General features: G+C 41.9%; 2 protein-coding genes across 2 annotated transcripts in view; one reads left to right on the top strand and one right to left on the bottom strand.

Moving 5' to 3' along the window:
* POLR2B (RNA polymerase II subunit B) overlaps positions 1 to 455 on the bottom strand; it is a 47381-nt gene extending 46926 nt beyond the window's left edge. Inside the window, exon 1 of the mRNA XM_072775183.1 lies at positions 156 to 455. The gene's annotated coding sequence lies outside the window, so the exon portion shown is untranslated. The remainder of the gene's footprint in view (positions 1 to 155) is intronic.
* On the top strand, positions 27 to 12381 carry NOA1 (nitric oxide associated 1). Its single transcript, XM_072775184.1, has 7 exons — positions 27 to 1283; positions 2633 to 2797; positions 3452 to 3657; positions 6956 to 7087; positions 8209 to 8325; positions 11679 to 11799; positions 12106 to 12381. Exons 1-7 carry the CDS (start codon positions 149 to 151, stop codon positions 12330 to 12332), a joined length of 2103 nt encoding a protein of 700 aa, XP_072631285.1. The 5' UTR covers positions 27 to 148; the 3' UTR covers positions 12333 to 12381.
* The last annotated feature ends 15517 nt before the right edge of the window (positions 12382 to 27898 follow it).

Below are 27898 nucleotides of genomic sequence, written 5' to 3'. Positions count from 1 at the left end.
CGAGAACTCACAGGATTCGAAGTTTGGTGTCGGACAAACGACCGCCCACCAGTAGTCCCGGGCTCCGGTCTCGGGTTTGACGCACGTCTCGGACCCTAGTGCGCCTGCGCGCACGCGTCTCCGCCTCCCGCCCTGGGTCGCGTTCCCCATGCTACCTGCACGCCTCGCCCGCCGGCTGCTGCGGCCCTTCCTGCGGGGATCGGCTCCCGCGGCGGCCGGCCATGGCTCTCGGGGGCCGCTTCTCGAGCGACGTGCGGCCGCGCCCTCCTCCCAGCAGCCGTCGTGCCTGGTACGCGGGCTTTCCCGTGGCTCAGCGGCGCCTGGGGGTTACGAAGGGGGGACTGACGTGGAGGAGCATTTTCTGTTCCCGGAGTACGTCTCGGAGCCGGAGCCTGCACCGACCGTCGAAGAGCAGCTGCGGGAACTGCAGCAGCGGCAGGAGGAGGAGGAGGAGCGACGGAAGCGGCGGCGGCCGCAGAAGGGACCGCCCGGGAGTCGGGGACACCCGGTCGTGGGACACCCGGACCCGACGGTGCCGCCCAGCGGCCTGAGCTGCTCGGGCTGCGGAGCGGAGCTGCACTGCCGGGACCCCGGCGTGCCCGGCTACCTGCCCAGCGAGAAGTTCCTCAGCGCGGCGGCGGAGACCGACGGCGGGCTGGCGCGAGCCGTGTGCCAGCGCTGCTGGCTGCTGGTGCACCACCGGCGCGCCCTGCGCGTGCAGATGAGCCGCGAGCAGTACCTGGAGCTGGTGAGCGCCGCGCTGCGGCGGCCCGGGCCCGCCCTGGTGCTCTACATGGTGGACCTGCTCGACCTGCCCGACGCCCTGCTGCCCGACCTGCCCGCGCTGGTGGGCCCCAGGCAGCTGATCGTGCTGGGGAACAAGGTGGACCTGCTGCCCCAGGACGCGCCCGGCCACCTGCAGCGGCTCCGGGAGCGACTGTGGGACGACTGTACCCGCGCAGGGCTGCTGCGGCCCCCTGGCCGCCGGGGGCCACGGCACGCCGGCGAGGACGGGCAGCGAGACGGGGCGGAGAATTCGAATTCTGCCGCCAGGGCCCGCCCGGTGCTCAGGGACGTGCGGCTCATCAGCGCCAAGACTGGCTATGGAGTGGAAGAATTGATCTCCGCGCTCCAGCGCTCCTGGCGTTACCGCGGCGACGTGTACCTCGTTGGCGCCACCAACGCTGGCAAGTCCACTCTCTTCAACACGCTCCTAGGGTCCGATTACTGCATCGCCAAGGGCGCCGAGGCTATCGACAGAGCCACCATCTCCCCCTGGCCTGGTGAGCCCTCGGGAGGCCTGCCTCCTCTCTTTTCTGAGACGCTGGGAAGTCTGGTTGCGGCCCAGGCCTCTAGTCCATCCTTCCTTAATGCCCACGTGGGGCGCAGTCTGGAGCCTTCCATTTAAAAGTTCCCTCCCGGGCATCCCCAGTGGCTCAGCGGTTTACTGCCACCTTTAACCCCGGGATGTGATCCTGGAGACCCGGGATCGAGTCCCACGTCGGGCTCCTGCATGGAGCCTGCTTTTCCCTATGCCTGTGTCTCTCTCTATCTCTCTCTCTCTCTCTCTCTCTCTCTCTCTGCCTCTCATGAATAAATAAATAAAATCTTTAAAAAATAATAAAATGAAAGTTCCCTCATGGGCAGTCCGGGTGGCTCAGCGGTTTAGCACCTGCCTTCAGCCCAGGGCCTGATCCTGGAGTCCTGGGATCGAGTCCCACATCTGGCTCCTGCATGGAGCCTGCTTCTCTCTCTGCCTGTGTCTCTGCCTCTCTGTCTCTGTCTCTCATGAATAAATAAATAAAATCTTTTAAAAAATAAAACTTCTCTCCCTACTATGGTCACGCCTGTCTTTTGTGTCAGCCTAGTGCTTGGAAAGTTAGTATATGTTAGACTCATTTTCTCATGGGAATATTTATGGAGCACTTCTGTGTTCCAGTCACTGTTCTTGAGGCACTGTAGATGAACCAGAGAGCAGAGCTCCAGTTCCTCTCTTGGAAGTTTCCCTGGTAGCTTTACCTTGTATGTTTCTCTTTTCTTTTTCTTCTTTTTCAACTTTTTCTTTTCTTCTTTTCAACTTTCTAAACTTCCACCCTCTCTTAAGTTTATTCGTAAGATCAAATCCAAATACTATACGCATTTAATATTTGAATAATTCACTAATTGTCATTTGGTGTGTGGCTTTGAGAAAAAAATGTCAACTGTGCGGTTTTAAGAAACTTTGGTAATCGCAAAATGGGTCTTTCTGTGACCCTGTTGGTATTTAACTGTTGGCAAAACTCTTGTTCCTTTGAAACCAGTGCTTAACTTTAATAAGCTGTTATTCTCTGTCCAGACTTTGTTTGAATTATACACAGAAGTGCTTTTATACTGGATGGTAGTACAGTGAAAATGGAAAGAAAGCAGGTCTGCAGATTTGGGATTCAAATCCAAGTTGAGCCTTTGATCCAGTCTCTGAGCCTGTTTCCTCATCTGTAAAATGAGAATGATCTTGTAGAGGGTTGTCTTGAAGGTTAAGTGAAGTAAATAGCAGTACCTGAGACAATGTAGCCCCTCAAAAATGTTAGTTTTCCTCCCCTTATTTCCTCTTGTAAAATGTTTATAAGAACATTTTTATTCTTTGGTATTTCAGGTACTACATTAAACCTTCTGAAGTTTCCTATTTGCAACCCAACACCTTACAGGATGTTTGAAAGACAAAAAAGGCTTAAGAAAGATGCAGCTGAAGCTGAAGAAAATCTTAGTCCACAAGAACAAAATCAGCTTAAGCTCTTGAAAAGGCGTGGTTATGTAGTAGGTAAGTATCTTCTATAGGAAAACTCTTGTTGGGCCTATGCTAGCATTTTTTTGTTGAGCAACCTGAAATACAGCTGTCTGGGGCTAGCGAGTTTTTGTGGGGAGAGACAACCCCCCTTATTCTAGAACAAAGAGGCCCTTTAGAGGCAAGGCTACCGTTTGAAATCCCAGAGTTCATTGTGCTGAGAAAACTGAAACAGTAGATTCTTGGAGAAATCCAGGAGAGGAAACCTGCAACAACTACCCACGTAGCCAATTGCCAGCAATCGAAGCATTTTCACTGAGAAACAGCACACTCTCCGTGCAAACCAGCACAGGTTGCTGACTCCACAACACAGCTTTAAATTACCTCGTCCCTCTTTCCTTAGTATCTTTTTTCAACCTTCCTTCACTGAAAACAGTTTGATTTCCAGAACTTTCCCCCACCCACCCAACCCCCTGCCCAATGTACACAGCTAGCCACAGATTTGACCGTTGCAAGAGTCTGACTCCCATTGCCTTTGAAAGAAAGGCAAAGGTATCGTAGTCTTGCTTCCAAGCACCATAGTTAGTCTAAGTAACTTGTTTTTGAGGCAAGTAAGGAGAATAAGAATTATCTGTCTGGAGTCAAAAGCTTCAAAAGAATGACTGATAGCTTAAATATAACTTTTTCTAGGAAGAGTTGGAAGGACGTTCTTGTATTCAGAAGAACGGAAAGAAGAAGCTGCCTTTGAGTTTGATGCTGATTCACTTGCCTTTGACATGGGAAATGAACCTGCTATGGTTGCAGATAAATCCACCAAACGAGTAGAATTAACTCCACAAGATATAAAAGATGCCCACTGGTTTCATGACACCCCTGGAATTACAAAAGAAAATTGTGTATGTATTTGATGTCTTTTGGAAATAATAACTTTTTTTTTCCAAGATTATTTATTTATTAGAGCACAAGAGGGAGGGGCAGAGGGAAAGGGAAAAGCAGACTCCCCGTTGAGCAGGAAGCCTGATGCGGGACTCTGTCCCAGGACTCTGAGATCATGATCTGAACCAAAGGCAGACATTTGACTGACTGAGCCACCCAGGCACCCCAGAAATATTAACTTTCAATTGCACAAGTACTGTCTTAATTTGCAGAACACAGGAAAGGAGTATCCTTTCACTTTAGGCTCAGTTCTGATTCATTCATAGAAGCAGTTCAGGGTGATCTATGTGCCATCAAGATTAGTATTCCATTTTGTAGGCTTTACTGCTCACAACCTCTTTGTATTATTGTAGTCGTTACCTTAGTTAGGGAGACATTTATGAAATCCTAGATTTTGAGGTTGGAAGAAAACAAATATCACTGCAGTCCCGCCACGTGTTCTGTGCTTGAATTCCCTCTAAACATAGCCATTTGTCCTGAACTGAAATAAGGAGTGACTTACCATCAGCTAAAGCAGTGTCACCTCATCTCCCATGGTAACCCATTTGGCCTTTGACCTGCCTTTTGTGTTGAGCTGAACGGTCTCCCTGTAACTTGTACCCATTGTTCTTTAAATGGTCCTGCATGGAATGAACAGAATGCCTGTTTTCCTGCTAGACTTTGAACTACTTTAAAGGGTAATGTTCTATATTTTCTCACTCTTTTCTTTCATTAGTTCATCCTACAAACATTGAACATTTACTGTGCTGACATAATCCAGATTATTTCTCTTTGTTTCTTGTGGCTGTTCTGAGAGATAGGCTTTTCATCAATTCAGGCTTCTTTTCAGAATATTTTCTAATTTTTTTTTGTCCTTAAAATATGACACTTAAGAACTGTCTTGTATAAGTATCCTCAGATGAGCACAACTTAGAATAGGATTAACTCCACCTGTCTTGCCCTTATACATCTTACTCTAATTGCAGGATCTCCTGGGCAACTTTGTTTTATTTCATTAAATTAAGCCCGTGTCCTATACACTCATTAAATCTCACAACTTTTTATTTATTTGCAATTTTGATTATCATCCAAGTCATAGGTTGACTGAAGAATGCATCCAGGATACAGCCTTACAACAGATCCATTAATCAGTTTCCTTTGAATCTGGTCACTGATACAAGTTCCTGGTTTGCCTAATTATGCCTGTTTATGCCTAGGAAAAGTGGTGTCTTAGCTTCTTTTCCTTCTTTGTGTTATCTGAATCACTTAGTTTCATTCTCAAAATTATGCTCTACTTACAGTGTCCCATATCATAGAATCATATGGAGGTTTCACCTTTTTTGTGGTCCAAAATATAATGGCTTGTGTCAACTTTCTCTTCCTTAGCAATCCATAACTTCAGAGTAATTGGACTGCTTTCTAATAATGTTCCAGCACTTGAACTTCACCATTCATTGATTTCTTCCCTTTTAGACTCAAGTCAAGGATAGCAGGTATTTTAGTCATATGTACCCTCTTGTCAAATAGTCAGAAAAGCAAGAATTTGCTAAATATTGTAGCCAGCAAAATGAGACCCTCAAGTCATTAGATCTAAAAGGTCTCTGGCATTTTGTTTCTGTCAGTTTATTGATAAGTTTATTGGATGCCTTAAACCAGTGTTTTCCCAAACTAAATCAAAGAACTCTGCTGAGAAATAAAAGTGTTAAGGTCTCTGCTAAAAAGGGCTAAAAGGCTTCTACTGCAGGTGGCTTTTATTTATTTTATTTTTTAAGATTGTATTTATTTATTTGATAGGGAGAGTACACAAGAAGGGGAGAAGCAGGCTCCCCCCAGAGCAGGGAGCCTGATGTGGGGCTGTATCCCAGGACCCTGGGATCATGACCTGAATGGAAGGCAGATGCTTAACTAACTGAGCCACCCAGGTGCCCCTGTAGGTGGCTTTTAATATGCTTTTTTTTAATACAAATGCTGAGGGAAAGTACTTGCAGGCTCCTTGTTATGTATTTGCTTGTGAGGCTCTCTAGGTTTCGTGTGTTCTTTATTTACTTATCTTTCTTTTTTGTTGTTTTTAAGATTTTATTTATTTATTTGAGAAAGTGAGGAGAGTAGGGGGCAGAGTGGGGAGGGAGAGAGAAAGAATCTCAAGCAGAGGGCAGCCGGGGTGGCTCAGCAGTTTAGCTCCACCTTCAGCCCTGGGCCTGATCCTGGAGACCCAGGATCGAATCCCATGTCAGGCTCCCTGCATGTAGTCTGCTTCTCCCTCTGCCTGTGTCTCTGCGCCTCTCTCTCTCTCATGAATAAATAAATAAAATCTTTTAAAAAAGAAGAATCTCAGGCAGACTCAGAGCCTATCACAGGGCCCAATGTGGGGATTGATCTGAGGACCCTAAGATCATGCATGACCTGAGCTGAAACCAAGAGTCAGATGTTTAACTAACTGAGCCACCCAGGCGCCCCTCCTTGTTATTTTTCTTAATCCAGTTCACAGAAGTTTTTTTTTATCCACTTTTTTACTGACTAATATTTCTTTAAAAAAAAAAAAATTTTTTTTATGTAATCTCTACACCCAGTGTGGAGCTCAGACTCAGAACCCTGAGATCGAGTCACATGCTTTACCAACTGAGCCAGCCAAATGTCCCCATAATATTTCTTTTTAAATCAGATTTTGATTCCCTGAATTCTATCAGAATCTTGTGCTTCCTGGGTTTCCTTTCTATTTTCTCTAGTTTCTTGGAACTCTTCATTCTTAGAAGCCAGAGAATTCATCACTTTCTCATTTTTTGCTGACACTTCAGGGGAAATAAAAAAACTGAAGACCAGAATGTGGAAGAGCGTTCTTCAGCGCTCTCTAACTGCTCCTAGAATGAGTGTTTTTTTCATTTAATGCATGCATACTTGCCACTGGGATAGAAGGTGGTATATTGCCTTACCTTTGGCTGATAACTACTGGTCCCTAGAAGCCTTGATGGAGAGAACATAGTGCTGTTTTGGGAATGACTCAAAGGTGTTTTCGGTTCACACCAGTTTTGACATTTGAGAGATACTGCTGACATACAAAGTCTCATACTCCCATGTAAGTTGTTTTGCGGGTTACTCAGTATTACATTGTGAAACAAGAGTAGAGCCATCCGCAAATTGATTTAAACAATATAGCAATTTTATGTGCAACAAATTCTGACATACTTTGGTTTATTTTATCACTTTTTTACCTAAGAGGGTATATCACAATATATCTTCAATAAAGGTAATTCTCTAAAACATCTGTCCTCTGCTTTACAGATTTTAAACCTTCTAACAGAAAAAGAAGTAAATATTGTTTTGCCAACATGTTCCATTGTTCCAAGAACTTTTGTGCTTAAACCAGGAATGGTTCTATTTTTGGGTGCCATAGGCCGCATAGATTTTCTGCAGGTAAGGAAAGTCTGTACTGTTAAAAAAAATGATGTAGGATTACTTTAAGGATGCAGGTATATGAACGAGATTGGCAAAATGTTGATAACTAGATCATGACTGTGTAGGAAGTTGATTATACTTTTTTGTTTGCAAATGTCCATAATAAAAACTTGGGGAAAAGAAATGGGAGGAAAAACAAGTAGTGGGTCTCAAAAACTAGATCTTCATTAGGTTATTGAATGCCCATACAGCTTGGCATGAGGAAAAGATGCTGTCCCTATCCTGTGGTACTGTTTCACATGGAAATCATAGGTTAAAAAGAAAAAAATAGGTCCAACCTTTAGGTACATGGTTAATATGCATTAAATAAATCCCACTTTTTTGTTTTAAGCTTTTTTTTTTTAAGCAAACTCTACACCCAACATGGGGCTTGAACTCACAATTGATCAAGAGTCACATGCTCCCCTACCTGAGCAAGCCAGCCTCCCTTCCCCCACTCCTTATATCCCCAAGATATGTATACATTTATGTATGTGCTTTTCTGTTTGATATTCACTTACATAGCATCATACTGGGGATTTTTTAGTATTTACAGAATTGCTCCGTTTTCCCAAAGAGAGGAGAAAAAAGGGAAATGAAACATGGATGTGTCCAGCAACAGTAAATGCAACTTGGAGGCCAGTGCTATAGCATATTTCTTGGGTTTTGTGTTTTTTCATAAATTGTTAGCAATTTAGCCTTACACATTTATGTTTCATTAAAGCCCACAGAACGTTAACTTTACACTGCACAATTTACACTTTACAATGCGCAATTAAAGCATTTCCTTTTACTCACATTTCTTTGTGTGTAGGGGTTTTAAATAGGCTTCATGCCCAGCATGGAGTGCAACATGGGACTTGAACTTACCACCTTGAGATCAAGACCTGAGCTGAGATCAAGAGTTAGCCACTTTAACTGACTGAGCCACCCAGGTGCCCCTCCTTGTGTATTTCCTCTACTTATATTTAATTACACTCCATTTACTTAGAAAAGGAGCTTGATTTAGGGGGACAAAGGGGTCATTGATCGTAACTTGTAATATGCGGTTTTTGCAAGTTTTTCATTCTGTAAAATAATTATTTTCTTCCTTTCTTAAGGGAAATCAGTCGGCTTGGTTTACAGTTGTGGCTTCCAACCTCCTCCCTGTGCACATTACTTCCTTGGACAGGGCAGATACTGTGTATCAGAAGCATGCAGGTCATACATTACTCAAGGTGAGCCACACACTTTGAAGATTACACAATTAGGTTAACGTACACTGTGACAGCCTCACAGCCCTGCTAAGAAAGCCTTTGTTGAACTTACCATTTTTGTTATATGATCAGCTAACTCTCTCCTCACCTGTTCTGCTTGAGGATTTTGGCTATAAAGTAAAGTGAGCTCTATGAGAAAAGGGAGGTTATTTGGACTCATCCTAGAATAGTATGGACTTGTGTTTTTTCTAAACTACACTGGCCAATACCGTAGCCACAAGTGGCTATTTAAATTTAAATAAATTCGGGACACCTGGGTGGCCCACCAGTTAAGGGAGTCTGCCTTCAGCCCAGGGGCATGATCCTGCAGATCCAGGATCGAGTTCCACATGGGGCTCTTTGCATGGAGCCTGCTTCTCCCTCTGCCTGTGTCTATGCCTCTCTCTTTCCGTGTCTCTCATGAATAAAAAAATAAAATCTTTTTAAAAAATTGTTTTTTAATAAATTTAAGGTAAATAAAATTTAAAGTTGAGTTGTTCAGTTGCACTAGCCACTTTTGACTGCCCAGCAGTCACATCATTGCGGAAAGTTATATCAGATAGCGCTGAATGAAGAGAAGTTACACATTTTCTCACAATTGGGGTTGCTACTGGCTTCTGGTAGATGGAAGCCAGAGATGATGCTGGAATCCTATAGTGCACAAGACAGACCCTCACAACAAAGAATTATCTGGTCCAAAATGTCCATAGTGCCAAGGTTGATAAGTCCTGGCCTGAGTAGAAAAGCCCTCCTCCTAGGTTCTTAATCCCAGACGCTTACAGATTATCTTAGTTTTTCACTCCTGCTCTACTTTCCCCTTGTAGGTATGTTACAGTTTCTCTCATTTTTTTTTTTTTTTAAGATTTTATTTATTTATTCATGAGGCACAGAGAGACAGAGACACAGGCAGAGGGAGAAGCAGGCTCCCTGTAAGGAGCCAGATGCAGGACTCCCATCGCAGAACCCCGGGATCACAACCTGAGCCAAAGGCAGACACTCAACCACTGAGCCACCCACACGCCCCTCTCATCTTTAAAAAACGAAACAAAACTCAGGGTCCTGCTTGTTCCTTCTTTTTACAATCAACATTGTAAGTGTTGGTAATGATGTTGAAGGAACACATCTACAAAAACACCAGGTACATCCAGCAGAAATGATTGAGCATTAATTAGTGTTAATGCAACTGAATATAAGCCAAAATCCAAAATATATACCTGCCTGCCCTTCAAGGAGGATAAAAATAAACCTGACTTGAGAAGTAAATGCTTCTTTCTCTCTGTATTTCCTAAGAGAGCCAGACTAAAGTTAAACTCCATTGAAATAACTGCCATAAGGTTAATATTCCAGAGACTTGTAGGATTTGCAGAATGGGTGAGCATATAAAGGCAATCAGCAATATAGAACCTATTGATTTTTCTACACTTAAAAGCCTTTAGGGGTAGCCCAGGTGGCTCGGCAGTTTGACGCTGCCTTCAGCCCAGGGTGTGATCCTGGAGACCTGGGATCGGGTCCCACATCGGGCTCCCCGCGTGGAGACTGCTTCTCCCTCTGCCTGTGTCTCTGCCTCTCTCTCTCTCTCTCTCTCTGTTTCTCTCATGAATAAATAAATAAAATCTTTAAAAAAAAAAAAAGGCCTTTAGTTCTCCTGTTATATTTGCTCACTTTTTAGGCCAAACAATAATATATGAGGTGAAATACAGTTAAGGACTCACAAGAAAGAAAACTTCTTACTCTATATAACATGGTGCTCATAAAAAAGGACCTGTGTGGTGCTCTATCCTAATGTATTTGTGTAGTTTTCAGAGCGGACATCACTGATACTTTCCAAAGTAACAATCCTAGTCTTCTCTCCTACTGTAACGGAAACTTTTTTTGGTGGGGAGGGCTGCTCAGAGACTCACTCTTCCATCCCATTTTTCTTACCTCCCAAATCAAAGTCAGCCTTGCCTCCTGATTATCACTGAATCCAGCCTCCCAATTCAAGCTGTAATCTGGTTTCATTAGGTTTATTGAGAACCTATTTTCTTAGCTTCCAGCTTTTATTGCCCTCCTCCTCCCCCAGTATATCTCCCCAGCCACTAAAGTAGTGGTTCTCAATCAGGGGACATTTGACAATGACTAGAGTCATTTTTGTGTTTCACAACTTGGTGGATGCTGCTAAAAATTCTACAATGCACAAGACAGCCTCCCCACCCCGACAACAAAAAACTATTCAGCCTAAAATGTCGACAGTGTCGAAGTTAAGAAACCCTGCACTATAGAGATCTTTCCAAAATACAAAGCAGGTCACAGTATTTTTTTATTCCTATCTGTTCTTTTTCCTGCTAATTCCTTGTATTTCCACATTACTAAGAAATCTAAACTGATAGCCTCGTCACTAATACACACACATACACAGACTGAACATACCTTAGACAATTCAACTACAATTCCCCGAACTCATCCTTTTTCCTGTTTTTGTGTCTATACTTGATGCTAACCCTGAATACCTTTCTAGTAAGTAATTTCAACCTATTGCTCACAGTACTACTCAGATATTGCTTCTTCATTAATGTTTTCCTTGACCAAAATGTGTTCATAACTTCTTCCTCCACAACCATAGTACTTAATAGATGCCTCCCATCACATGCCTTACCTTGTAATTTGTTTACATGTTCTTTCCACCTTCTGACCTCCTTGAGGGCAGGGACCATATTGTAACATCTATTTTGTGTCCCTAATGTTAAACCAGAGAGATCTATTAATAAGTTATTATCCAGCTACTTCCCATTCATGGACACATCTGTAAACAGAAGTTGAACCTTATCCATCATACATGTACCCTTCACTTGCAGTGAGGCAGGGATTAATCTTTGAGGCCAGCCAGGCCTATGAGAACTAAGGTATTTTGAAGGATATTATCTTTTTTTTTTTTTGATTTTTATTTATTATTTATGATAGTCACACAGAGAGAGAGAGAGAGAGAGAGAGAGGCAGAGACACAGGCAGAGGGAGAAGCAGGCTCCATGCACCGGGAGCCCAACGTGGGATTCGATCCCGGGTCTCCAGGATCGTGCCCTGGGCCAAAGGCAGGCACCAAACCGCTGCGCCACCCAGGGATCCCTGAAGGATATTATCTTAATTGCCAAACATTACTCTGCAAAGCTTAATGGAGGGCTGTAAAAATAGTGTAAACTGATAAAGATTCTGCTATCAGGAGGTTACCACTAGAAACATGTTCACATGCAGTTCTTGGCACTGGGGTAGGCTTCATTTCACAGAGCTCCCATGCTTTTCATTGGAACAAGAAGTGATTTGGGATTTTCAGTAGCTGAGAATATTTATCTCAATGGCAGATTCCAATGGGTGGAGAAGAACGAATGGCAGGATTTCCTCCTCTTGTTGGTGAAGACATTACATTAAAAGAAGGACTTGGGGAATCTAAAGCAGTGGCTGACATCAAATTTTCATCTGCAGGTAATTTTACACCAAGCACTTTTTAAAAGGTGAATAAAGTAGCCTTTACTGACTTACAGTAGATTTTTTTAGAAATGTGCATTTAATTGACATAAACTGAGGATTTTAGGAAATACATACTAGTTTATTCATTAAATGAAACCTACTCTAAAAATAAATTTGTACCTTTTCACAAATGCATGCCTTCTTTAAAAATCGAGTGAAGGAGCAGCAGCCTCCTTTGGTGTTCCGTTTTGAGCTTGGGGTAGGTGTTTTTAAGAAGATATTTGCTAACACCATTTTGTGTTCTGTCCCATGCCTGCATAGGTTGGGTTGCAGTAACACCTCAGTTTAAGGACAGACTGCATCTCCGAGGCTATACACCTCAAGGAACAGTTCTGACCGTCCGGCCCCCTCTCTTGCCACACATCGTTAACATCAAAGGAGAGCGCCTCAAGAGAAGTGTGGCCTATAAAACCAAGAAGCCTCCTTCCCTTGTGTACAATCTGCAGAAGAAAAAACAGATGAAGTTGACCTTGTTCACTGAATATTAACATAACTACATACATAAATATAACCATAATAAAGCTGTCTTTGCTCCTACTCTTCTTGAACCACCCAGGACTGTACCTGTTTGTAATGTATTGAATTTGTATATACAAGGTTTTTTTTGTAAGGTGTATATATGTATGTATGTGACCCTAATATACTTAAAAAGTAGTTAAGCTACATTCAAGTTTCTTGCATTATTAAGACCATATACTGGGGTCCCTAGTTGGCTCAGTCAGAGAAGCGTGCAACTCTTCGTCTTAGGGTCATGAGTTCAAGTCCACATTGGGCATAGAGATTACAAAACAAAACTTTAAATAAATAAATAAATAAATAATAAATAAATAAATAAACAAATAAATAAACAAACCAGATGTCATTTCTTATTTACAGCCTAGTTGGGAGAGGAACATCGCAGCTGGCATATGAAAAAAATGGTAAGAAATGAGTCTCCAAAATACATTGGCTTAAGTAAAATAGAAGTGAATAGTGCCTCTGCTCCATATAGTTATCAAGTATCCAACTGGTGGAACACTCCATGGCTTCATCTGTAGGTCTACATCAATCAGAAGTCTACCTTTTATTATTCCTAGCTGAGTAAATAGCACTGTAGCTGTGTACAGTGAATAACTGGCAAGTCAAGTCCCAGATCCCAATGTTAGATAAATGCTAGTGGGATTAGCTGGCCTGAAATGCAGTCAGATCCATGAACTTCCTTGTAGACTAAGATTTACCATAGAATTAATAGACATACCTATGTCTTCAGTCAACAGGCATCCATCCCCTAGCCCCCCATCTCACTAAGACAACTTAGAATAAATGGCTAGCATTTTAAGATGTAACTTGTAAGAACTGTAGATCTTGCTTTCATCATGTTTCAAAGTAAATACTATTGGCATCTTGGGGAAGGGAGCCCCTTATGTGTAAAACTGCATTTCAGGATGCCAGCATCCCTCCCCAGATACTAAATGCCACTAACAGCTCCCCCTGCCCCATTAGTCCTGGTGACAAATGAAAAGTACTTATATTTATATATTTTATATATTTTCCTCTAGAGGGCAGTAGCTTCCCAAGTTGAGAAATTTAATTTCCAGTTTTTATTTTGGAGAAAATAAAACGCCATTAATTTTACAAGTCAAAACCTGGCATTTACATAGAAATATAGAGGAATGCCAGGGTGGCTCAGTGGTTGAGTGTCTGCCTTTGGCTCAGGATGTGATCCTGGGGTCCTGGGATCGAATCCACATCAGGCTCCCTGGGAGGAGCCTGCTTCTTCCTCTGCCTATGTCTCATGAATAAATAAAAAATCTTAAAAATTAAAAGAAATATAGAACCTAAGAACTAATGCTATCACTCTAATAACTTCTGAATTATTTTAGAAAGCAAAGCATTCCTCCTTAATGTCTCTTTTAGACCTCTTGACTAATAAAGATCCAGTTTTTAAGTGTTCATAATTTATACTCTCAGATTTTTACCTCTGAAATTCAATGGTTTTGTTTTATAAAGCTTGACTGAAACAGGTGTTTCAGGGTATCTTGCTAGAAGTTTCAAACAGTACAGTTTACTAGGCAAATTTAGTTTCCCTGGTTATATTAGTTAATGTCTTCAAGTCTTCATTTTCTCACCTACAAAAGGAGGGAAAGATGTTGGATTTCTCTTGGTCCTTGTATAATTCTCAGGAAAAACAGGCAGGAAAGCCAAGAAAGAGTGTTTCCTATACCACAGACAAAAAAGATGCCCCATGCCCAGACAGTTGAGGCCTTCAGCTAGGATCTATGTTTACTCCATACGCTGTCAACATAATACAGCCCAGGGCAACCCCGGGTGGCTCAGCGGTTTGGCGCCACCTTCGGCCCAGGGCGTGATCCTGGAGACCCGGGATGGAGTCCCGCAACCCTGCATGGAGCCTAAGCTTCTCTCTCTGCCTCTCTCTCTTTCTGTGTCTCTCATGAATAAATAAATAAAATAAAAAATCATTAAAAAGAAAAATGCAGCCCAGGATCACTACTGGTATATTCAATTCCATGGTAGATTTTACTTTAAGTTGTTACTGTATTGGTTTCTGAGCTTTATTTAGTTTATTGATAGTTTTTATTTTTCTTTAGAGATTTTATTTATTTGAGATTTTATTTGAGAGATTTAGAGCATGAGCAACAGTAGAGGCAGAGAGAAGCAGGCTCCCCACTGAGTAAGGGAGCCTGATGCAGGGCTTGATCCCATGATCCTGAGATCATGACCTGAGCCAAAGGCAGACACTTAACCAACTGAGCCACCCAGGCACCCCTTTACTGATACTTCTTAATCCAGTAATCTAAGTATGAAGACCTCCCTTGAATCAGTAATCATTTACACTACGGCAGCATGCAGGAATAAGTAAAATTAATGGCCAAGTGTCAGGACAACCCGCTCACTTTTCCACAGAACAGAGACTGGGGCAACCCCAGTGGCGCAGCAGTTTGGCACCGCCTGCAGCCCGGGGTGTGATCCTGGAGTCCCAGGATCGAGTCCCACATCGGGCTCCCTGCATGGAGCCTGCTTCTCCCTCTGCCTCTATGTCTCTGCCTCTCTCTCTCTCTCTCTCTCTCTCTCTCATTTTCTCTATGAATAAATAAATAAATAAAATATTTAAAAAAAAAAAAAAAGAAAAGAAAAGAACAGACTGTTTTGAGTGGCCAGAAAACAATTAAGCAAGTTTATACTAGATCATTTACAAGTTCAGCTTTGTGGTGGTCTGCATGTCACCTCTTTTGTATCATGTCTAAAACAAGTAAAATATGTGTCATCAAAGGTTCTTGACTTCTATTTAACATTAAACTCAAAGGTTTGTTGTTGTTGTTGTTGTTGTTATACTTTCTCTCTCCTTTCCCCCTCGAAACAGCAGCATTTTCTTCAAAGTTACTGAAACAAAGTTTAACACATCTTGTATTTTTAATCACCATAAATGGCGATTAGAACTTTACCACGTAGTTCCCCAGAGTCTAAATTTGTTTATGTTGCTTGCAACACTCACTTCCCATGACAACCAGGGAGAAGTGCAGCACAGATGCAATCTTGGATGCTTGTGTTTCTTGATCAGACACTTCCTACAAAATGGAGATGAAGGCCAGTTCCCTGCAGATGACTAACGTGGAGCTCCAGCTGTGCCAGCCGTGGCAGAGTTGTTATTGCTTCACTGAGTAGGCACCCAGCGCTCAAGCTGAGGCGAGCTGTTTCGTAGACAGCCTCTGATCATTTATCCTGGCTCCCCTCCCACTTGGCTCTGTCTTGCGGAGCAATAGAATCATTTCCATTCTTTCTCAGACTGTTCCATTTTCTCTTGGCTGCTTTCCTCCTCCCAGGGGGATTGTTTTCTCAACTGTCAAAGAGTAATGCTTAAACATTAAAAACAAGACCTCACACTCATGTGAATCGAATAGATAGCACATTTGCCTGCTCTGAAAGTCACTGTGTCATGTTGTCTGCCCCCCCTTAATGTCCAGTAGTGAGAGGGGAACGGTTCAAGGTTAATATTTTAACACCATATAGGAATGATGCCTCACTTTTTCCCTTCATGTCAAAGAGCATTGTTATTCTCTCATTTAGTACAAGAGTTTCATGATCTGAATATTACTAAGTCTATCTAGAGCATCCTGAAGATACCTGTGGCTTGGACCCGCCAGGTTCTTGTGTTTCAAAAGCTTCCTTTTCTCTCCCGGATAATTCACAGAATTTACCTTGTAGGTAATCAACCTAGTAGAAGAATTTCTCTGGTCTTAATGTTCTCATTGGTAGATGCAATAGATATGATGCTTAATGGCAGACGTTATCAGTACCTCTAGCCAGTAGCTGTGGCAAATCTGAAAAAACACAGGACACACCAAAACAAACAAACAAACAAAAAAGACACACATGTGCTAGAGAACACATCATCAGGTGATTTTAGAAGGGAAGAATGCCAAGGTCCTTTCTAACTTTTCAGTAAGTCTGTGAAAATAGCAGGCATTCAATCCATACTTGAATGAATTAGGAGAATGAGGGGATTTTCTTGTTTGGTTGGGCTTTCCATTCCCTGGAAAATAGCAACAGAGCAGACTTAAATTTGCATAGTAGAGGGGCGCCAGCATGGCTCAGTTAAGCATATGACTCTTGATTTCGGCTCAGGTCATGATCTCAGAGTCATGAGATCAGTTCAGGTCATGATCTCAGGATTGTGAGATGGAGCACCACAATGGGCTTAAGATTCTCTCTGTCCCTGCCCTCCCACCGTGTGTCCATGCACACACACCCATGCTCCCTCTTCAAAACAAAATAAAACAATTTGCTTAGAAGCATTTGCATTCTCCTAGGGTTTCTTTCTTTCCTGCATAAGGGCACCACCTCATGGTAGTTGTATTTCAGACTGCTAATGGTTGCTAGGATCATATATTACATTATAATAATAATAGCTATCTCTTATAAAGCACATGCAATGAGCCACACACAGTTTTAAGTGTTGTATATATATTAGCTGAATCTCTACAGCAAACACCATGAAGGAGATATTACTATTACCTGCATTTACAGATGGGAAAACTAAAGCACAAGTAACTTGCCCAGAGTCACACAATCAATGAACAATGGAGCTGTGATTGACACAAAACCCAAGCACTCTAGGTTCAGCACCCCTGTGGGTTTAATTGTACAGTAAAACTAACTTTAGTCCCTTTCATCATACGGTTCCATGGATTTCAATATATCTATGTTTGTGTAATGACCTCCATAATCACAATACACAACAGTCCCATTCGACAGCACCCAGGTTTCTAACCCCTACACAATACTTCCTCTGTATATGGGAACCCATCACAAGTCTAAAAGAGGGAACTTTTCAATCTCAGGGGGGAAACATGTTATCTCAGAAAGGCCACTTTGAAGACCTCCAAAGGAAATGACACAATTTCCATGGAAACTCTAAATGCCACATAATTCTTTCTAGCTTTCTTGAATGCCACTATAAACAATTCTACTGTGACAAAGGTATTTCTCAGGGTTAGGGCAGTGTGTGTGTGTGTGTGTGTGTGTGTGTGTGTGTGTGTGTGATGTGCTATACTCTTGCTGTCTTACTTCAGCAGTGCTGAACCAACGTCAAGTGTCCCAGTGTGATTTCCTTGCTCTCTTACCATCTCAGATAGCTTTAAATCAACTGTGCTTTCATGGCTGGCTGGGAATCTTTTCACATTGCTAGTGAGCTTTGCCAAGTACCACGGACAGATCACAGCATGAGTGGAGATCCTGACCCACAGTTCTGATTAAGAAAATAGTAAATTAAATACACAGGAAATCTGGAATGCAAACATCCAAAGAATTATACCACTAAACTATCACAGAAAAGAAATTGATGTTTAGTTCTGACTCTACTAGTGACATAGAACTGTATTAGACCAGAAGAACTCTATTCACAAAGCCAAATAGCCTCAAGTGCCAAACTGATTTGGTCTTGAACTTGTTTAAATGGAATTGCCTTTTCTATTTGTATGGCACTCATCCTCTTCCTGTTCATTTTTACATGTTTTACTAAAAGGGAATCCTGGTTGCCGAACTAAAAACTTTCTATTATCTCCAGTTTTTCTCAACATTTAACATCAGGCTTAAAAAGTTGTGGGGGTTTTTGGTGTTTTTTTTGTTTGTTGGTTTTTTCTTTTAAACTCCATGGTTAAATTACTCAATAGGAAGGAAAAATAGAAACTACTTTTCTCTAAAATGCCAGATAAAAGATATATTTTGGTGAAACACTAGCTAAAGAAAATGTCTTTTTCACTGGACAAATAAAGTGATCGTGTAAAGCTAATTCTGAGAAATGTGAAAATTTTCAGCATGGAAACTTGGATGAGACTGTTCAACAAAGGAAAACTATGCCTAATGGTCCCATTTACCCACTAATTCCCCCATTAGGCATAAGCTAAGTCACTTCTAGGAAGTTGCTCATTTGTTAATTGGAAATGCTTTTTTATTGGGGCGCCTGTTGGGTGGCTTAGTTGGTTGGGCATCTACCTTTGGCTCAGGTTGTGACCTTCCTGGGATTGAGCCTCAGGCTCCCTGCCAAGCAGGGAGCCTGCTTCTCCCTCTGCCCGTTTCTGTGTGTGTGCACGTGCATGAGCACACTCTCTCAAATATTTAAAAAAGGAAATGCTTTTTCATTAACTAGATTCGGGGCATTATTAGATTTGTATCCTTGTCTATTGCTGGGTAACAAACTAAGTGACAAACTCAAACTAAGTGACTTTACACAAGCATTTATTTGCTCCCATTCCTTAGTTTGGCAGTTTAATCTAGGCTCAGCTAAGTGGCTCTTCTGCTCTATAGAGACATACACTTGCAGAGCTCACTCTGTATCAGGAGCTCCATCTGGGATGGTCATTAATAACTGGGAAACCCAGGCCTTTTTCCAGCGGTCACTCCTACCCAAGGTCTCACCCTCAAGCTTGTTCACAAGGGAACAGTGTTTAGAAAGAGCATGAGACCAAGGGGCAAGGCCTCCAGGGGCTGAAGCTCAGAAGCTACACATGTCACTGCTGCATTTTGCTGGTCAGAGAAAGTCATGATGGCAGCAGCACAGACAGGGACTCAAGCTGACTGGAAAGGCTACAAAGAATCTGTGCACCAGATTTTATCCACCAAATATCTGGCATGTTGACCACCTTGAGGAAAATGTAGTGTAACATGCTATCCGTTTTAACAACCTTATGAAGAGAATCCACTGTAAATCTGCAAAATAAGAAATTTGATGCTAGTTTAAATTTATCTCAGGAGTGAGGTACATACAGCAGTGATGCAACTTAGGAGAGGAGAGAGGAAAATGTTATGGAATGTTGATGCCATCATAAATCTTTTAGGAACATTGTTTTTACCCATGCATGTATAACTTTCATAACTTAAAATGAAAAAAAATCCATTCAGGGATGGCTGGGTGGCTCGGTGGTTGGTGGTTGAGCGTTGAGCGTCTGCCTTTGTCTCGGGACATGTCCCGGGGTTCTGGGATCAAGCTGGGATCAGGCTCCCTGCAGGGAGCCTGCTTCTCCCTCTGCCTGTGTCTCTGCCTCTCTCTGTGTCTCTCAGGAATAAATAAGTAAAATCTTTTTAAAAAGAAAAAACAATCCATTCAGATTCAAATACAGCCTACCTCCACCCCCATGAAGTACTTACAGTAGCAGAAAACTATCTCAGGAAGTGAGCTATCTACAGAAATCTCTCTGGGGGGGTAAGGTAATGAGAACACAGAATTTAAGGACGCTCAAAACAGTATCCTACTGCTCTTCAAGAAGGAATAAAGAGATTTGAGGCAGAATCCAAGCTGAGGATCCTCAGACCCTAGAAACTCTTCTTTTCCTGGCTCTACAACCAGGGTGAAGGATGGAGTGACATGGGGTTGGAACCCCTCTTTTAACCCTGACCACCTACTAGCACTTTTTTCTACCAGCACTTCTTGATCTCTGCAATCCCCTCCCCTTTTAGTCCTGTGGATGGACACTGGGTCCTGGCTTAGACGGAGTGGGGGATGGGAAGCAGAAGGAATCCTATAGGCAGTCCCACTTGCTCCAGTCTTCAAATCAATGTTTAGAACTGTACACTGGGGTATCTAGAAATTTGATAACAGATTAGCTTATTTTCTATCCCACTAGAGCTCCACCCTGCCCGCCCCCCTCCAACAACAAAGGAACCCAAATGGCAGTGTTACTGCCAGGGCAAAATTTGGGCATTTCTAGCTCCCTGGCTTCAGTCCCCCAACCAGTAAAACCTCTCAACCTGAAAACTCTAAGGAGATGTGCAAAAGAAAAAAAAAAAGACACTTCAACTTTTAAATAACCAATATTTTCCAAAGGGAAAATAACCGCACTACTACATATCTTAGCCTTGGGGGTGGTGGAAGTACAATGGGATTATACTCAACAAATAGCACAGGCTAAAAATGGTTAACATCTCAAAAGAAACCATGTGAACTTTCCCCACCAGTTGATGTCAAAATTATGAAAGATGGGATCCCTGGGTGGCGCAGCGGTTTAGCGCCTGCTTTTGGCCCAGGGCCTGATCCTGGAGACCCGGGATGGAGTCCCACATCGGGCTCCCTGCATGGAGCCTGCTTCTTCCTCTGCCTATGTCTCTGCCTCTCTCTCTCTCTCTCTGTGACTATCATAAATAAATAAAAATTTTTAAAAAATGAAAGTGGAAAAAAAATAGGCAAAAAGTTGTAACATTGAAGACTTTTTTTTTTTTTTTAAGATTTTATTTATTCATGAGAGACACACACAGAGAGGCAGAGACAGACAGAGGGAGAAGCAGGCTCCATGCAGGGAGCCCGATGTGGGTATTGATTCCAGGTCTCCAGGATCATGCCCTAGGCTGAAGGCAAGTGCTAAACCACTGAGCCCCCCAAGCATCCCACACTGAAGACTTTTAAAGCTGTATTGTATATTTACAGAACTGCCCAAAGCTTGAAAAGGACACTTTATTGATATTTACTCAAAGTGATCAGTGTTCTAGCAAGACTGGGGATCCAGAGATCTGCAAAGGTCTCAGGATTATCATCTACCATTTTTCAGGCCCTATTGGAAAGCACATTTCCCATGTATGTGAGTAGCCCAAAGAGTCTCAAGGGTCCTTACCTCTGGAACCCACTGACCTGAAACTGAGGCCCTGAAATAAATCTGGACCATCCACCTTCACCTGCATGGGGTAGACTGACCTGGGCCTGCTTCCTGGCAAGCCATCTGCTGATCAGAACTCCAGCCAGCGTTAATGTGTGCATTCCTGTACGTGCATGCTCATGCTGAAGACCACCAAAAAGGCACAAGATGGAGAGAGAAATGCCTGCTACTATTACTGCTATCAGGGTTATAACTGCTGACTGGTCAACAATAAATAAAACATGGGAAGACAGCACAGAGAGAAGCTTACATTGTTGTTGTTGTTGTTTTTAACTGAAAACACCTGGTGTCCAGAGGACCTCAAGACTATAGGTAGAAACCTTGGTCAGGGACTCTGCTGCTCTTCCTCCTTCCTGCTGTGTAGAATGGACAGCCTATTACTGTTATGTCTCCACTACTCCCAATCAATTCTGGGAGACTGGGAGACACCCACGCACAGCCAAGTTATCTACAACTTGTGATATTCTTTTTTTTTTTTTTTTAAAGATTTTATTTATTTATTCATGATAGTCACAGAGAGAGAGAGAGAGAGACATAGGCAGAGGGAGAAGCAGGCTCCATGCACCGGGAGCCCGACGTGGGATTCGATCCCGGGTCTCCAGGATCACGCCCTGGGCCAAAGGCAGGCGCCAAACCGCTGCGCCACCCAGGGATCCCAACTTGTGATATTCTAATCAATGGGTCAGATGGGACAAATGTCAAGGCCTGTAATACAGCAGGCTCACAGGGCCCAAGAACCAAGGGCATTTTCAAATAAATACAGCTCTCAGGGTGACTGGGTGGCTCAGTTAGGTGTCTGCCTTCATGACTCAATCAGGTCATAATCTTGAGGTCCTGGAACTGAACCCTGCATGGGCCTCTCCGCTCAGTGGTGAGTCTGCTTCTCCCTTTCCCTCTCCCTCTGTAATCTCTCTCGCTCTAACAGGATCTTTAAAAAAGAAAAAAAAATCCAGCTCTCAACTTTAAATTATGACATATTCTTATGCTTTCAAATAGCTACCCCACAAGGGTACATGGGTAGCTCAGTGGGTTAAGTATCTGGCTTTTGAGTTTGGCTCAGGTCATGATCTCGAGGTTGTGGGGTCAAGCCTTGTGTCAGACTGCACTCAGCATGCGAGTCTCCAAAAAATTCTTTCCCCCTCCCCCTCTGCTTCTTTCCCAGCTCATGCTCACTCTCTAAATAAAATTTTAAATATATAGCTAACACATTATAGTAGTATCTAAAAATGCCAGCTTAAAAAAATTAACATAAACCATCTCAGAACTAGGCTTAAGTAGGATTAGGGCACAATTCTTTTATCCTACTTTTGTTTTAAAAAGGTGATATTAGGGATCCTTGGGTGGCGCAGCGGTTTAGCGCCTGCCTTTGGCCCAGGGCGCGATCCTGGAGACCCGGGATCGAATCCCACGTCGGGCTCCCGGTGCATGGAGCCTGCTTCTCCCTCTGCCTATGTCTCTGCCTCTCTCTCTCTCTGTGACTATCATAAATAAATTAAAAAAAAAAAAAGGTGAAATTAATCTACTGATGGTAAGCTTCTGATGTGATCTTTACTAAATATAAACTGACTAGAAATTGATAGAGGGATGCCTATTTAAAGAGCGCCCTTTTTATCATGTTAATAGGGCACTGTAAATTGAGAACATTCAGATTAGGCTGATATCCCTTTGATCACTAATTGCTCCTTTTATTTTTGTAACATCCATTTCCCACATAATATTCACTTAATCAGGGGATCCCTTGGTGGCGCAGCGGTTTGGCGCCTGCCTTTGGTCCAAGGCGCGATCCTGGAGACCTGGGATCGAATCCCACATCGGGCTCCCGGTGCATGGAGCCTGCTTCTCCCTCTGCCTATGTCTCTGCCTCTCTTTCTTCTGTGACTATTATAAATAAATAAAAATTAAAAAAAATATTCACTTAATCAAAAAGGCAGTGTTAACACAGACCTGCCACTTCCTACTCTAATATCACAATTTACTTGTCTGTAGGTTGCAATGTTTGAATAACAACTTACTTCTTGGTTATGTTAAGGGGATTCGGTTAAGGGGATGTGCTTGATACTTATAAAAAGTACTTATACTACTAGATGTTAATGCAGGATCACCAAGCCCATGCCACCTTTGTTCCCAAAGACTTAGGAGTTGTCTTACATGGATCACGAGTAAATACTACCTACTCTTACATGAAATTAGCCATTTTATTTCTCTCCAACAACAGCTTCCTTTAATGGAATTTCATACTTCTGTGCACAGGGCACAGAACATCTCATCAGAAAAATCTTTGTTCTTTTATGCCAGTAAGACTCCCGTTGGGCTCCCCACACGGGTCAAATAGACATGGCCTAGCTAGTTGTATCTTATGCTCAAATAGGGAGCTTAAAAACTGTAATTCTTTCATATATCATTATATGGGTAATTCATTCACCCCAGTAATGGTAGCTTAGTGTGAGGTGTTATTACCTACCCACATCTATGCTGAACATTAAATGCTGGACATGTTATTCATCATTCTATTTTAAGCAACACTAAATTAAACACTCCAAATATATACATCTTCTGTGTTTAAAAAAAAAAAAAAGCTTTCACACACAAAGTTTAGGACTTGATTACTGGGCAGCCTGGGTGGCTCAGTGGTTTAGCACCGCCTTCAGCCCAGGGCGTGATCCTGGAGACCTGGGATCGAGTCCCACGTCGGGCTCCCTGCATGGAGCCTGCTTCTGTCTCTGCCTCTCTCTCTATGAATAAATTTTTAAAAATCTTTGAAAAAAAAAAAAAAAAGACTTCATTACTGTTAGAAAACCTGAAAGAAGTTCTATTAAGAACACAAGCATAGGGACACCTGGCTGGCTCAGCGGTTGAGCATCTGCTTTCAGCCCAGGGCGTGATCCTGGATTCTCAGGATTGAGTCCCACGTCGGGCTCCCTGCATGGAGCCTGTCTCTCTCTCTCTGTCTTTGTCTCTCATGAATAAATAAAATCTTTAAAAAAATATAACTATTAAAAAAAAGAACACAAGCACAAACATAATTTTTAAGATTATAAGAGATTATGGGTCCTCTGAACCTCACTTCATGAGAATACTTCCAAGATTGTCAACCAATTTTGGTGATAAAGATATCAGAGAAATAGGCATTAAAGTGATTAGACCATGACACATCCACCCTTTGGAACATTATGCAATAGCTACAAAGAATGAGGAAGTTCCTAACTACTGACATCAATCCCCAAATTCTGCAAGCTGCAAAATATCAATAATCCTATTTATATCAAAAGCATAGAAACCAAACAATATGTATACAGATACAGAGATAAAGAGTTAACAGTAAACCATTAAAAGTAGTTAAATCTAAAGAACATGAGAGTAACAGGGTTAACAAGAAGAGGGCTAGTCAAGATAGACTTTTTTAATGAGAATTTAGTTACACATGCATTGTGATTTTTATTAAAATATTTTTTATTTATTCATAAGAGACAGAGAGAGGCAGAGACATAGGTAGAAGGAGAAGCAAGCTCCATGTAGGGAGCCAGACACAGGTCCCTACATTGTGATTTTTACAAAGCAATCAGGGCACACACACAAAGAAATAAAAGGTATGGTATTTCAAAATCAATATAAGAATGAGGATACTGATCTCTAAAATTGCCCCTTCTGGTAGTAGAATCTTGACCACTGGTAAATTTCCACCTGCAGTTCATCCCTTAAAGACATTCCAGCAAGCTTCCATAATTTTATAGCACTGTTATGACTTAAGCAGAGGGATATTCGATATATCTGAGTTTCAAAGTATTCGGTCATAAGTAAGAATCTTCAGTGTATTAGGACTAAGTCAATTCTTATGAAAGGAGCCAGAAAGAAAGGGCACTCCGCACTCCCCACCCCCAACAAAATTGGGGTGAAGTGAATGACTGCCAGGTAATACATGAAACAAGAACTGGGATCTACCAGAAGGAAAAGCTCTTCCTGATGAGAATACATAGAACATAGAAGGTATAATGTATTCAAGCAAAAATAATTACATGCTAAAATCATTGGGTTTCTTAAAAAGATTGTTTCAATATATCTTCCCACAGATTACAAAGGGAAAAAATAACTTAATAGAGAAATCTGGTGAACCACACCTTAATCAAATGAGTTAACACCAATAATGGGATAAACTGACACGATGTATGCCATCTGGAGTAATACACCAATATTTAGTATTCCTGCCAAAATGTATAACCTGAACTGAGGCATGAATAAACAGTATTTAGAATATTCTAAATTAAGGAACACTCTTTAAACCACTGGGATGAACTCTTAAAACTCATTATTGTGAAGAACAAGCTAGGGAATTGTTCCAAATTAGAGGAAACTGAAGAGATGAGACAATTGAATGCAATGGGTGTTAGGAACAGGGGGACTATTAAAAGGTTACTATTAAGACATTTGAGACAATTTGAACATATATTGTAATACATTTTATCAATTTAAAAGTCCTACATTTTTTAACTAGAGCCTGGTTGTGCAAAAGAATGCCCTTATCCTTAGGAGGCAAGAACTGAAATATTGAGATAAAGAGGTACGCTACTTAATTTCTGGTGGTTCTACAAAGCACACATATTATACAGAAAGCAAGTATGAGTGAATCCAAATGAGGGTACACAAAATTTCAAGATACCATTGCTGCAATTTCTCTAAGTTTGAATCTTTTTCAAAATAAAATTTAACAAAGTCTCTTTCTCAAGATTTGCTATTTCCTGTAACTTGGGTTGACTCCCAATATCCTCGGTCTGTGAAACAAGAGATTTCTGCATTATCAGAATTTAAAAATTACAGTAAACCTACCATTGTAAATTAATTAGCTGAAATCAAGGAGAAACACAGAAACACCTCACACACAATTCTTGGCCTGGGCAACTATTTACCCTACTAAGGACCAGATACTATGTTAGCTGCTTAATAAAGTAGTGAACATGAAAGCATTCTGACTCCTACGATATTATAATGTAGTTTGACACAAAAGCCCATGTACTTCTTTAACATTAAAAGCTGTTTTCCAAGACAAGCAAGTCAATTACACAACTTAATCATGCCCAAATAGAGGAAGAACTTCAAGTATTTAAGGATACTTACTTGGTTTGTCATGTAGTGAAAGAGGTCCTAGTAAAAGTATATATCAAGCAGTAGGCTAAATGCTTAATAAGCATTTAACACTCAAAGCCACTCTATGGATAGAAATTCCATGTCTCCTTTTATAGATGAATAGGTTCAGTAAAGTTAAAATAGTTTGCCCATTTTATACTGGTAAGGAAAAGAGGCCCATTGTGAACCCAGCTGTAACTCAAAGGCCCACAGAACACTTGATGCAGTGCTCTTTGAAAAGGCAATTTCTTAACTCTGAAACTTTCCCTTATTACCAAACACTACTGCCTTGTTCTTAGCACCTTCACCAATCCGCCTTTATGGAGCTGAGGATGAGTGCTGTGGAGTACCCTAGGTGGGAGGTCACAGGATTATACAGCAACTCTACCTACAAATGAATCAAGCCCTCACTGAGACCTGGGCAGAAAAAAAAGATGGCCAACTGGTTTAAGTGTAAAGGCAGGATATATGTAAACATCCTAACAAGGGTAAGCCCCTGGGAAAGAAGTAGAAAGGAACTGAAGACACTTGTAACCATTCCTTCATTCATTAAAGATAACAAACCAAATCAGACATCAATAGCATTTATGTATTCAAGATAAATTCCCCATATATCCTTGGTCGGTCAAACTTTCATGCTCTTTGTCACTGATTCTACTATCTCAATAAAGTAAATGCTTGGAAATTCATTTTGCTTTTTGCTGATAAAGTCTTACAAAAGACATCAAACGAAGAATCACTCTCATCAATATGAAATATCCATTCTTTATGACTCAGGAGGTTACAGGTCACTTGTTGTTATCAGACCACAATGCAATCCAATTATTTTGATGCTTTGCAAAGCCAGAGGTTTCTCCATCACCTTCTTCTCTTTTTGTCAACAAAAACACTTTAAAAAACATGTTTCTCCATTAACAAAAGAAGCAGACTCTTATTTTCTTCTCAGAGGTCCATTACGGTAAGATCCTTAAGACAGTAGCCTGGCAGTCAACACTTAGTATAACTTATTTCCCCTTCAATGCATCTTTTTCCAATCATGAGTCAAAATGTACTAACACCAGGCCTGCTATTGAGAAAGGATATTTATATTAAAGCTATTAAGGGAAGGACGTCTGGGTGGCTCAGTGGTTGAGCATCTGTTTTAGGCTCAGGGTGTGATCCTGGGGTCCTGGGATCGAGTCCCTCATTGGGCTCCCTGCGAGGAGCCTGCTTCCCCCTCTGCCTATGTCTGTCTCTCTGTGTCTTTCATGAATAAATAAAATACATTTTTTTAAAAAGCTGTTAAGGGGGATCCCTGGGTGGCGCAGCGGTTTGGCACCTGCCTTTGGCCCAGGGCGCAATCCTGGAAACCCGGGATCGAATCCCACATCAGGCTCCCGGTGCATGGAGCCTGCTTCTCCCTCTGCCTATGTCTCTGCCTCTCTCTCTCTCTCTCTCTCTCTGTGTGACTATCATAAATAAATAAAAAAATTTAAAAAAAAACAAAAAAAAGAAAAGAAAAAAAAAAGAAAAAGCTGTTAAGGGAACCTGGGGTTGGGAAGTAATTACTATGTAAAGCATCCTGTGATTTGTCTTCAGGTTGTTTCTCCCTGACCTCAACCTCCTAAAAAGTAGAGGAAGATCTACTTTGGACGACTACCCACTAGACTGTTACCCCAAACAATGGATTGTGATGACCTTTCTACCTACCATGGTTTATCAGAGGTAATAATTTTGGAATTAATATACTTGCAATTCTAGCAAAATAATTCGGTTTGATATTTGACCTACCAAATAATAAACAAAGGCATAAA

The sequence above is a fragment of the Canis lupus genome, chromosome 14 (assembly GCF_048164855.1).
Source record: "Canis lupus baileyi chromosome 14, mCanLup2.hap1, whole genome shotgun sequence".
In the NCBI taxonomy this organism is placed as follows: domain Eukaryota; kingdom Metazoa; phylum Chordata; class Mammalia; order Carnivora; family Canidae; genus Canis; species Canis lupus.
This window is presented reverse-complemented; position numbering and strand designations above follow the sequence as displayed.